Genomic DNA, 13,134 nt, shown 5'->3' on the forward strand with positions numbered 1-13,134 from the left:
ATGAATGATTTTTGGGTTAAAATATCATAAGGAGTAGTTAAAAGATAATGAATTATATTAGTTATTTTTCACTCTTTTTTTCAAATAATTTGAAATTTAAAAATCAAGGTTTCATATCAAGAGATCATGTTAATTTCTCTAATGTCTTTTTACTTAATAAATAAATAGATATAGATTAGTTCTTAGTGCATAAAGTTACCTATCTTATTTTTAGTACTTTTCACTAGAATGTTGACGTCATATTTGCAATATACGACTCCTGATAGCACTCAGCCAAAAAAATCAACTTAACATGCTAAGATCCAACTTTGACGACTCATTGGGATTTGAAGAAGAATCGGCGAATTTTTTTCCCATAAAACAATGATTTCGAACATGCTAATATTTTCCGAGTTTTAAAAACTTTAGCTCAATTTGACTCTCTATAAAATATAAAATAAAAATAAAAAGAAGGAAACAGTTGAGAATGCATGTGCTAGTAGGGTCTACAAGATTAGCAGTTGGTAGTTCGAGTAGGAACAAATGCATGTGCATCTTATGCCTCTCTTGTCTCTTTCTAACGCACACTACATTTTGCCAAACTCCCCCCTCAATCGATCCTCTTCTATATAAATAAATCCCCCCTTCCACCAAACTATGTACCAAGTCCTCACCACGTAAAACATTGTGCCTCTCTCAATTCCTTTAATGGCCATTCCAATGCCTTCTCTTGCCTCTCTGCTCTTGTTCTCCTTGTTCTTCAACCACTGCCTACGAGGCGTCTACGGCGGCTATGGAGGATGGCAGGGCGCGTTCGCCACTTTCTACGGTGGAGGCGATGCATCGGGCACAATGGGTATGTTTAATAACTTGTAAATTATTATATAAAGAAGTTATAGAACTCGTTTGATTTTTCACTAGCTAATCTTTACATATGTTAACAATTTGAAGACCTTTTCCCCACCGCACAAATGACCGGCCACTACTTTTTCTAGTGAATTAGTTGGATTGGTCCAACTTGTGCAAGAAAATGACTTGGGTTTTTTTTTAACTTTTTATTAAAACACAAGTCGAGGACTATATTTTCATTTTAAAATATAAGATAAGATGTGCTTCTAAAATGGTCACATTCATGTGTCACGATTAGCCCCCTTGGTGATTAAGGAATAGGATTCCAACGAGTGACATTTTTGTTGCAGGAGGTGCTTGTGGATATGGCAATCTGTACAGTCAAGGATACGGCACCAACACCGCAGCACTCAGCACTGCTCTGTTCAACAATGGCTTGAGCTGCGGCTCGTGCTACCAGTTGACTTGCTCCGGCGGATCCAAGTCGTGCCTGCCCGGCACCATCACCGTCACCGCCACCAACTTCTGCCCCCCTAACCCCTCTCTCCCCAATGACAACGGAGGCTGGTGCAATCCTCCCCGCCAACACTTCGACATGGCCCAGCCCGCTTTCTTGCAAATCGCTCAGTACCGAGCAGGGATCGTCCCGGTCTCTTTCAGAAGGTACTAAACCAACCCCAAAAGCCGTTACATAGAAAATTTACAAATTCTCCCCCATTAGTCGTCAGTTAGTTTTTCATTTTTGGTCCTGTAACTTGTCCGTTTTCGCTGTTTTGGTCGGACAAGACATGACTCGGAATTCTGATATCTATTTTGACAGGGTGCCCTGTGTGAAGAAGGGAGGAATAAGATTCACAATCAATGGACACTCCTACTTCAACCTAGTACTAGTGACAAACGTGGCAGGCGCCGGGGACGTCCATTCTGTGTCGATCAAGGGATCAAGAACAGGGTGGCAAACCATGTCTAGAAACTGGGGACAAAACTGGCAGAGCAACTCCTACCTCAACGGCCAAAGCCTCTCATTTCAAGTCACCACAAGTGATGGCAGGACTCTTGTTAGCAACAACGCCGCCCCCGCCAACTGGCAGTTCGGCCAAACATACGTCGGGGGACAGTACTACTGATTCCACACCGCAAGATTTCCGACAAGGGTTCGAGTTTTAAAAAAAACATATATATATATATAATTTATAAAGGGAAGATCATGAGATTAAAGGGTATGTAGGGAGGATGTCATATGTGTGGGGATGTGGTTCTATATGCTGTGGTTGCAGGTTCGCACCCGCTTAGGCCTAATATTTGTACCTAGTTTAGTTAATAGTTATAGATATCTCCATTTTTATACTTATATTTTTGAAGAGATTCCAATTTTTGTGGCTAAAATTTGTGTAAAGCCACAAAGAAAGTCTGTGATATTGTAAGATTTCTTATCGTTATGATTGAATTTATACATTTGCTTACATCTTTAAAATCTCTGGTTTCTTTTTGTTTTTGTATCGAGATTTAAGTTTAACTTGGCAATGTTTCTTTCAATTTCTGGTGGGAAAAGGGGAGACGGCTAAGTTAGATCCTACCTATACAGGCACTGCCTTGAGGTAGATCTAACGGTAAACATTTATCAATAAATGTGAGATTCATTATTTTTTAGTGAACCCCGCGTGTATTGATAAATGAGGACCCTTAGATCTATCATGGGGGTAATGCCTGGATAGATAGGTTGAAATGAACTTTCAAAACCCTTCAAATATAGATACTTATTTAGGTGTAGAGAACGGTCTATAACTTGACACATTGTATCAAATTTGAAATATTGGTGTCTGTAACCAATCGACTATATCAACTAATTCGTGTTTAATGACTTTACAAAACTTAAATTCGACATCCCGTTTATTATTATTATTATTATTATTATTATTATTATTATTATTATTATTATTATTGTTGTTGTTGTTGTTTTCGAATTTCTATCTACATTACAATCCTCACACTCTCTCCGTAAGGGGGTGATTTGAAATATAATTTCGGTTTAAGAATTTAAAAAAGATACACAGCCAACAAAAAAAAAAATAAAAAAGAAGAAGAAAAACTTATGTATCTAAAGGATTTAAAAAAGTAAGTTAACATTTCAAGATATTCACGTGTTGGGCTTATATAAACCATTATGGTATTATTTTGTTGGCCCATGGCATACGTTGATACGTACAATATAGTTGGATGAATAAATGATGTACGATATTTTTGAACCTGTATTTCTCACATTTGTGGCTGATCTTTTTTAATAGAACTTTGCAGTTGACAAACGAGTACAAAATATCAGTGTCTAGTTAACATGTTTCGTATCATGTATTAAAAAATTTAATTGATTTCATTGTAGTAAATTTAATCTATCCGACTTGTGGTTTTCTAATTCTTAGTTAATGTTTTAAAAAGCGTGAAGGTCGAGTTTCAAACTTTGCAAGCTTACACGAGTTAGTATGAGCTTAAGGGTGAAAAATCGTTTTTTATTTTTATTATAATTTTAATTATTTTAAAAAAATATTAAATAAAATGACAGATTAACCTAAATATAAGATTTAATAGATATTTCAAGTTCAAAGCTATCAATATACATATTTATAAAATTATTTTCATTTAAAAAAAACAAATAAAATCTTTTTTTCTAAAAAGTGGTTGCTTAATCGAGCTTAAACGCGATTAAGAATCATTTAAGCAAGTTTTTTTGGAACACTAATCTTAGTATATAAAAAAAAATCCATCTAATAATCTAACTAACGGGATAAGCTATCAACGCAAAGGATCTACTGCAAGGTTCGATGTCATTTAAGGTAGTATTTGTAAATGCTTAAAGTTTTGAGGGAAAAAAAGTTTATAATCATTTTTTGAAAGTATTTCCAAATTCTAATAAAAAAAAATTACAAACTTTGATATAGAAAAAGTGATTAAATAATTAATTGGCCTCTCCGATATAACTCTCGAGATGGAGCACCTCAGGGCCAGACCTGAAGGGAGATGCAAGAGACTCAGACCCAAATATTTTGAAAGCCTCAAACAGTTTAAAAATCAGTATTGAATTGTAGAGATCCAAAAAATTAATTTCGATTTTTACACCTAAAAAGCCCATGAAAATATAGGCACAAACAAATAATGTCCAGTTTTGTTGGAAATATTGTCAAAATGGTTTTGTAAGTTTGCTTATTTTGTGTTTTGGTCCTGTAAGTATTTAATTTTGGATTTTGGTCCTATAAGTTAAGTTATAATTGGTTTTTAGTCCTTTTTTCATAGAATGCTGACGTGACATCAGAAAATGCTGACGTGACAGCTAAAAATGCTTAAGTGGCATTGAAAAATGATGATGTGTCTGTAGGGGCATCAAAAATTAAATGTTATGTTTTCAAAATCGGACTGTAGCGACTGGTTCGACCAAGAACCGATCACTGATTTGATCCGAAATACTTCCAAAAACCGTTTTAATAGTTGAACTGGCAGAACTGATTAAGAACCGAAAAATTAGTTTTTTTCGATTTTTTTTTTAAAAATAGTTTTTTATTTTAAAACCTTAATTTAATATTTTATTATATATATATACATGATTATTTGAAATTTTTTTCTTCGTTAAAAATATTATTTATTAATATTAGAGTTTATAATTTTTTTTAATATATTTATATAATTATTTAATTTTCAAACTATGATAAATATATTTTTTTCTATTTATATACATTTTTTAAGTTTTTATAATTTAAAATATATTATTAATTATATTTATATTATATAAACTATTTTCCAATCAGACCGTCCGGTTAAAAAAGTTCAACCAGTTTGATCGTTTTTTTAAGTTAGATCGGTTTGATCATTAGTCCGGTTATAAAAACATTGCTTAAATGAAAAAGGACTAACCAAAATATAACTAAACTTACAGGACCAAAACACAAAATTGAATACTTACAGGACCAAATAACAAAACAATCAAACTTACTATTTTGGCTATTATCCCAGTTTTGTTTATTGGACTTAGTCATGTAGATGCAAAAAACTTGAGCCAGGTCTAGAGCTGTCAAACTGATCAACCCATGGCGGAGCGGGTCGGCCCACCAAAAATCCACCTTTAGACGGGTCGATGGCGGGCCGACCCACCATTCTGGCGGGTCAAAAATCCTCAACCCAACCCAACCCAAGGTGGGTTGTGGGTTAGGCGGACCGGCCCGCGGGTTGGCTCACGACAAATAAAAATAAATAAATAAAATTATAATTAATTATAAATATCATTTCATAAATAAATATTAATAGAAATATATTAATAAAAATTTAAATTATTGATTTCATGTGTGTAAATTTTATATAAAGTAATTAATACAAAAAAAATTCATAACTTTTATTAAAAAATACATATATCATAATAAAAATAAATATAAATTATTAATCCTCCAGGCCCGCGGCGGACCAACTCGCGCGGGTCGCGGACCTTGGTGGGTTGGCCCATCTAAGCCCACCTTTTGTTGGGTTGAAAAAATGTCAACCCAACCCACTTAAATTATGTGGCGGGTCAGGCCGATCCGACGGACCTAACCCAAATTGACGACTCTAGCCAGGTCCTATTGCCATTTTTTTTTTGTTTCTATGCCGGAGTCATTCATCTCAAATGTAAAAAGATTTGATTAAAAAAAATGTAAAAAGATGGAAATGAAAATAATGAAACTATTGTTAAAAAATAGGTGGGTCAAGACTCAAAAATGGGTTAGAATTTTGTTTTATTTTTGAATGTATCTATTTCACGTACTTTTTGCTAATGTCAAAGAATAATTCTCCAACATTATGTGTACTGGCAACCGTAATGCATGCAATGTGTATGTAACATAATCCAAACAAAAACAAAACATTTGCACGTACTGCAATATTTGCAAAATCATGAGAAGAATAACCACAATATTTGTCAAATCAGTAGAAAGGTAAAACCTAATAAAAGAGAACAAAACTTATAGAATGATAGGTCGAGAGAGTTTTGTGGTAGAAAAAAAGTGCATCGCGATTTAAAAGAGTTGGTGAAGAAACCAAAACTATATATATTATTATTTTGTTCCTAAAATAAATGAATCTCAATGTGTTTATGATAGTTATGTAAAATTAGAATAGTAATCAGTTAAGAGAAAGAAAAAAAGCAAGCCCTTTTCTTTTGTATACTAGTAGAGATTTTTTTATTTTTTTTTACCATAGTTAGTTTCATTACGTGTCTACTTATTTCTTTCAGAACTTGAAATTTTAGGAGTGTCAAAAATGAACTCAACCCGTCAACTCGATATGAGTCGACCCAAAAATATTGGGTTAGGGTTGAGGCTTTTTTTGGTTTGGGTCGAATTGGGCTGGACCCAAAATCTAACCCGGAAATTTAATCAGGTCGGGTTGATCCGGGATGATCTGAAATTTTTATTATTATTATTTTTATATAAAATCAAGAAAGATTTGATATCGTAGATTTTCATCATTTAATATTTATTTTGTAAAATTTTAATTTTAAAAAAATAATTGTTTATTTTTTTGTAGTAGGTATACTCTAAATTTTTATAATTAGAATTTCAAATTTAATTATATATATGCTTAGTTTTTGTTATTATGTTATCAAACTAAATTTTATTTTTATTATTGTGTGTTTTGACTTTTTATGTAATTATTTTATTAAAAAAAAAAAATTTTTAAAAAGGGATTAGTTCGGTTCTCAGCCTAGCAGGGGTTCGAATCTAGCATTTTCAGTTTGGTTGGGGTTGATATTTGATCCTCGTAGTGGTTCAATTCTCGACTGAGGTGCGCCGCAAGCACAAAAACACCGCGAACACTGGCTCGCACGATATGAAAATATCAAAAAATGTTTGATTTTTATATACCCTTTTCTGACTTTGATAGCTTATTTTGATTCTGGTCGTTCGAAATGGACAGGGATAAAAAGGAAGGACTTGTGAATGACAACGGGTTTCAGTTGGGAATGAGAATTGTTTATAAGATTCTGGGAATTATGAATGATCATTATTATACAGAACGCGTGATAAGTTACAAGTTCAGGAACCCACGATTCATATGTAGATTTTGTTTCTTTTAAGTTCTGTTCAGGCTTCTATTCTGTTCATATTTCGGCAAATTACATGATATTTACGTTTTGAAATCGTTTCTGTGATTATTTTATGATGTTTGATACTTATGTTTATGAGTTGGCTATGCACTGTTTGTCTAAAATATGTTTTGAGTGCTTTAGATGACATCTTGGGGAAAAAAAAGGTTTTTTTTTTTAGTTTGAGTTTTGAGATATTTGGATAACTTATATGTTCCGACTATAAATATTGTTTAAACTTTGTTGTTTGAGTTATTCATTTTTGTTTTGCGAACTTGTGTTTGCTGATTCTCGGTTAAGAGTCTATTCTCGTGCAGTAGATTATTGTTCTGAATGTTCCATCTCCGTTCAGTTCATATGTTTCAGCACATTCTCATTTGTTTGGTCGAAGCCGTTAGTAAGATAGCTAGACTTTGCTTTCAGTTATCTGTTTTTTCTCGAGCTAACAAAACTGTTTGTCGATAGACTGGTTACAGGGGACAAGGGGACACTTGCCTCTGCTCTGCCTCTCAAGGTTGCTTTTGGAATGAGCCATTACATATCTCATATCCATTTGTAGATTGGCTTTTGACTAAACTACATGTATTTTCCTTTGACTGTGAGCTACATGTATTGGCAAGTGACATCAGCTTTGTATCTCTATTGCTATTTGCTAGTTTTTTTGTAACAAATGTGCATGTAGATCTGCATTCATTTGTTGTGATGCAGGATTTAATCGCCCTATCCCAACTGGAATCTCAGTTAATTTAGCTCATTTTATGTGACAGGAACGGCGTTTCCTGTCACATATCTAGTTTATTGTCATCTTACAACTTGTTTAGCTTTAACTTTTGGTTGTGTTTGAGTTGGTTATTTATTTAGCTCGAGGAACTTTTGACATGATTATGGGTTGGTCCTGTAATCTTATAATTGTTCTCTTGATAACTGGGAAAAAGGTGAGAAACGGTAGTGTATGAGTACTGCTGTTTTTTCTTCTTTCAGAATCAGTAAATTGTTCTTTTTTTTTTTTGTACTTTGATTTGAAAAGAGATTTGTATTGGCTATATTGTCCAAATTGTTTCTTTGTTTTGTCATGTTTCTAGTTTGTGGAGCATGAATCTGATCCGTTGTTTCACAATTAACTTAAATGACATTACCGCCTTCAAGGAGACAAGGACACAGTTATGATGTTACTGCCTTCAAGGACACAGTTTGGGAAACAGACAAGGTTCTACGACTAATTTTTATACTTCAGCTTGACTGCTCTGTGAGTTTGGTTACAAATGAGTAAAGCCTTCTTTGTTTCGAAACAATGGCAACAGTTCAAGCTGAATACACACAACATACTACAGGCTTTTGCGAGATTCTCTTATTTGTCGTTATTCTCTATTCAGATTAAAATGATAAGTGCTTGCGCAAAGGTGTTAAAACTTATCTTTTGTACAATCTCAAATGAAAAGTCTGTAGCTTTGTGCACAATTTGTTTGCTATTGTTAAGGAGGTTTGTTTAGCCACATTCTTTGTGCATTCCGATCTAAGTTGTCTGTCACTTTAGAAGAGAATTCAAACTAGAATTAAAGCATGATAGATCATGTTACAAATGGAAATCAATAAGAATTTTGAAATCTAGAGAAGAGATTGTGACTCTCTGACTTTTTAGGATAAAAACTCATTTTGGTCAGAGTTATACTAGGGAAATGGGGTTTGCCAATGCTACCCCATCTCAACTCTCTTCCCTCAGTACTTGCAATGCATATTATCTGTACCTTTACATCTATTCTCACTACCACTTAACGCTTTATTGAAGTTCATCAATCAGAGTATGCTAGTAAAACGATCAGCTTAAGAGAGGGGCTTCCAAGTCATTCTTAATGCCTTCTTTTTCTTGAGTTAGTTCCTTAGCTCTGCTGGCTTGCTGCTCCCAATTTGTGTAAAACAGAGTGCAAACCATCATGCATGTACATGAAACTTCTGCTGCTGCAAGCCCAAACCACAGCCCAACGAAGCCCATATTAAATCTGAAGGCCAACAGAACTGCAACTGGTAAACCGATAAGATAGAAGGACACAAAATTTATGTTGCATGCCATTTTTGGCCGAGCACATCCTACTAAAATCCCGCATGCCGTTGTCTGCGGGCTGTTACCTAGTTCGCAAAACCCCAATATAGGAAGAGTAATGGATGTCAAATAAAGAATCTGTGGTTCACTAGAAAATAGTGTTCCCCATAGATCTCGTACTGCAATCGTGAAAAGGAAGGCCAGAATTCCCCATAGAATTGATAGAGTGAGTCCCATAACTGTTGTCCGTTGAGCCTGTCTTGGCTGATCAGCCCCTAATTCATGGCCTACCTGTATTGACAAACCTGTGCTCAAAGAAGAAGGAAAGATATAAAGCAAGCTCGTGGTTTGGATTAAAATTCCCATTGCAGCCACGTTTGCCTGTGGATTACGTAATAGACTGCAAAGCAGTAACAGTATTTCATAACACCACCACTCTAGGCATACCGATAATACACTTGGTCCTGCAAGTTTTAGGAGAGGCTGCCAACCTTCCAAAAATGTGTTGGATATGTCCCTGTCCCAAGGTTTTAAAGAGGTTTTTGATAGGAGAAGGTAAATTAGCAGCCCTAGATTTACATTTAAAGTGTTCCAAGCTGAGGCTAGGGCAACTCCTTTCACACCCATGTTTAGGTGCACAACAAGAAAGTAGTTGATTGGACAGTGAAGAAGCATTGCACATATTACTGATATGGTTAGGGGTCTGTTAATGTTTTGGGTCCTCAAGAATGTTCTCAGGGGATGGAAGTGAGCCTGAACAATCAAGTCAGGAATGGAATACTTTATGTAAATCTTGGCCACTGCGGCAATGCTCTCATCTTGGCCTAACCATAAAAGGATAGGTTCCATGTTCAGCCACAACAAAGAGATCGGAATGGCTGCAACTAAGAGAAGAAAGAGAGTTTTTCTGTATGTTTGACTAAGAATTCCCCATCTCTTTGCTCCATAAGCTTGATAACATATTGGCTCCATCCCCATGGCCAGCCCCTTGAGGACAGAGTAACCTGTTATATTGGCAAAGCTAATTGACAATGAACCCCCAGAGAGTGCAATGTCCCCAAGATATCCCAAGAATAGCATTGATATGAAAGACTTGGAATACATAAGCAAGCCTGTTATAAGGATAGGGCCTGCAATACTTGCTACTGATGCTAGCTTCTCCGCAATCTGCATTGTGTTCATACATTTAGTTAAACAAAGATATCCAGATCTTTCCAGTGTTGACTAAGTGAATACGGTAAAGTAAATTATGATTTCCATTTTAGCCGTTGCATGCAATTACCAAGAACTTGAGCAGCATGATGATTATGTATTGTATTTGATCTGTCTGAAACTCCTTAACTTTGATAATCAGGTACACTCCCTTGTGATTGTTGTATCGTGATCATTAGGCTAAATGTATGTATAGTCTACCTGATAACTGAGTGCTGAATAGTCTCAAGTTAGATGTTTATTCAACTCTCAAACCCCATGGAGAGAAGAATGAATGGGAAACCTCGCACCTCATGCATGTGTAGAACGTGTAGTATCTATGAATATTTTGGGATATCTCTTATTTGTCATGAATGGCAAGGATGAGTTCTAAATGTCCACGGAACAAAGCGTGGTATGACAGCTTCTTTAAGAAATTGGTGCCAGTTGGCAATTTGCATGCAGCAAGATTAATTTATGCTTATCTTTGCGTCAAAGTCTCCTGTTTCTCCATTTGTCATTTCTACTATGGCAAGAGGATATATAGCCTGATATGAAAATCCAAATATTATGTTAAATTATTTGGTGCTTTTGCATTTATCTCCTTTGATTGATATATATTTGATACCATTTACTGAAGTTAAGTCTTTGCGTCAAGCATGATAAGAAAAAACATGATTGCTTTACAGATAAAGTAAAATGCAGTTGCCAACTTTTGTCTTGAGGCGAAAACACGTGATTACACCACATCGCATCTTTTTTCCTAAAAAGTTATCTGATTCCTTCATGTTCCTCTCTGTATGAGTTTTATTCTATTCGTCAAGTTTTATCAGTTTAGAAATATCAATAATAAGTAACCAATAAAACTTGTTAAGTCTTTCTTATATACAATTTTCACATCACCGAACAATTATTATTCCAGCTAAGTTGGCTAACATTACCTTTCATTTTTAAGTTGGTGTTGTGATGAAAATTGCATTGATTCACGAGCAAGAAACGTGTCTGGTGCACTTTACTTTTGACCTCTGGGTTATTTATAGTTATTAATTATTCTGTTTGACTTTCACGTACTGTTTCACATGTTTGCTTAAAGTTGGATTTATACGAATTTAGAGTTCAATCATTTATGTTCTTGATTAGATTGTCATAAATACGCTCAAATACTTGCAACCTGGTTTAGTGTTAGAAATGATAATCAAATGATCCTCGCATATGTTTTAAATGATTATGTGGACAATTTTTCTCCAGATTCTACCTATTACCCCTTAAGGAGAAGGATAAAAGCAGTGTGGCCAGTTGTAACTAACGGGTGAAAGGATTGGGAGAGAGTAATTTGTATTTATAGAAGGACAAGGAAATATTTGTAGCTTTTGCTCACCTGTCTGCTATCCAAGTTCGTTACATATTCTATGATTCTATCTCATCTACTTTGTGCCGTTACGTTTAGTTATTTTAGCAATCAAAGTGTTTTCCTTTTACAGTTGACAATCTGAGTTTAAACTTTGGAGTTTTGAATAGTTCTTCTTAACTTTTGGGTTGATTTTTCAAGAAGATGGATAGGGAAGTAACTCAAATCTCTGTCATCGTTTCTTTCTCGATTCCATGCTTGTTGAATTTTGTTCAATGAAGGCAAAGAGGTGTTGTATCAAACTTGATTAATTTTAGTGCGTACCTGCTTCAGCCGGTGAGTTTTGTAAAACATGGTACTTTCTCCATCCCATCCATCATGCTCACATTGTTCTTCCTTGTCTGTGATTAAATGAACGACCTCTGCTGTGTGGGACTCACATGTGTAGCTCTTTGTCGGCAGTGTTAAGCGCAGAGTAGCATTTCCCATGGCAACGTAGATTTGACTCGGGTGAGTTATACTTGACTGGAATGAGTTTGAAGTGATTTGAACTTGTTTTCATGCCTCCTATTTAAGCTTGGAAAAGCTTTGCAGTGGGAGATTTTATTGAGGTTGTCTTTGTGTATTAAGTCACAATTGTCCTCTTTGCATCGTATAGTATTTGGTCTAAGGAAAACATCTATGGGTTTTGGATATATTAGTAGGACAAAGTATGATGCAGAGCTTTGGTAAATAGAAATAAAGATGCACAGCCAGAAGACAGAAACTAGATGGAATTGCTCGTGATACTTCTAATAATGTAGTGCTGGAGGCTAAATTTGTCTTGCCTACATAGAAATCAATATACTTAGTAAGTGTGAAAAAATCCAGTCTGCTGTCATTTGAAGGCTAAATTTACCATATCCAGAATACCTTTTTCATATGAAGCCCTGTCAATAAAGGTGATGCATTAACTCTTGATTATTGACACAAATACTCTGCAATTATTGGTGTTCTATTTTCTGCCATTATTGGTGTTCTACTTTATTTTTCAGGAACCGGATGTTCGCCGTACGACGTCTCTCAACTCCTAACAAACCTTTTCTATATTGGCTGCAGAACAATAGTATCCAGTAGGTGTAGCAAATGATGTGATATCAAATTCTGTAGATACATGAGCGCTGCATATTCATACATGGAGTGAATATTTATCGCGTCGTCTCCTTAGCATCGAGTGTCGTAAAGGAATCATGCCGAACTTGTTCCAAGTATCCTAAAAGGATGTGGAGAAAGTTAAAGAGACAAAATATGAAAGAATTTTGGCATTCACTTAGAAGCCTCCAAAAGTTTTTTGGGCATTTAGTGTGAGAATAAGGCAAGGTTTTCTTGGAATTGCCCGTGTCCATTCTTAGTGTGGTGGTTGTGTTATTTGGAATTACATGCTACACTATGCTCAAGCTTTGTTATGTTACTTAAGCTGTCTCAATAATTTTGACTATTTCTTCATCATTGTTGTTCACCATCATCACAAGACTATACCATCTATGTTTCCGAATCACGGGTTGTGCCCTCATTAAACCCAATGAGAATAAAAGGAAATATCTATGCCTTGGATGGTTTTTTACATATCGGGAAATGGTTAACGAGATG

The 13,134-nt window shown here is 35.0% G+C and overlaps 2 protein-coding genes and 1 long non-coding RNA gene across 4 annotated transcripts; 2 read left to right on the top strand and 1 right to left on the bottom strand.

Moving 5' to 3' along the window:
- Nucleotides 1–633: 633 nt before the first annotated feature.
- LOC140894445 (expansin-A4-like) lies at nt 634–2,291 on the top strand. Its single transcript, XM_073302952.1, has 3 exons — nt 634–835; nt 1,179–1,491; nt 1,649–2,291. The coding sequence occupies exons 1-3, from the start codon at nt 688–690 to the stop codon at nt 1,953–1,955; spliced, it is 768 nt and encodes a 255-aa protein (XP_073159053.1). The 5' UTR covers nt 634–687; the 3' UTR covers nt 1,956–2,291.
- Nucleotides 2,292–8,012: 5,721 nt separating this feature from the next.
- LOC140860056 (uncharacterized) lies at nt 8,013–12,676 on the top strand. The gene is made up of 4 exons (XR_012143582.1): nt 8,013–8,135; nt 11,406–11,841; nt 11,968–12,446; nt 12,540–12,676. It is a non-coding gene; the product is annotated as an uncharacterized lncRNA (long non-coding RNA).
- Nucleotides 8,129–12,004, bottom strand: LOC140860055 (protein DETOXIFICATION 53-like). Of its 2 annotated transcripts, none has more exons than XM_073262820.1 (2): nt 11,830–12,004; nt 8,129–10,133 (listed from the first exon to the last, which is right to left on the bottom strand). In XM_073262820.1, exons 1-2 carry the CDS (start codon nt 11,992–11,994, stop codon nt 8,745–8,747), a joined length of 1,554 nt encoding a protein of 517 aa, XP_073118921.1. In that variant the 5' UTR covers nt 11,995–12,004; the 3' UTR covers nt 8,129–8,744. The 2 variants fall into 2 exon arrangements, with proteins under 2 accessions (XP_073118921.1, XP_073118920.1); XM_073262819.1 differs by lacking the exon at nt 11,830–12,004 and adding an exon at nt 10,249–11,408.
- Nucleotides 12,677–13,134: the final 458 nt, after the last annotated feature.

The sequence above is a fragment of the Henckelia pumila genome, chromosome 4, assembly GCF_033568475.1.
Source record: "Henckelia pumila isolate YLH828 chromosome 4, ASM3356847v2, whole genome shotgun sequence".
Taxonomy (NCBI): domain Eukaryota; kingdom Viridiplantae; phylum Streptophyta; class Magnoliopsida; order Lamiales; family Gesneriaceae; genus Henckelia; species Henckelia pumila.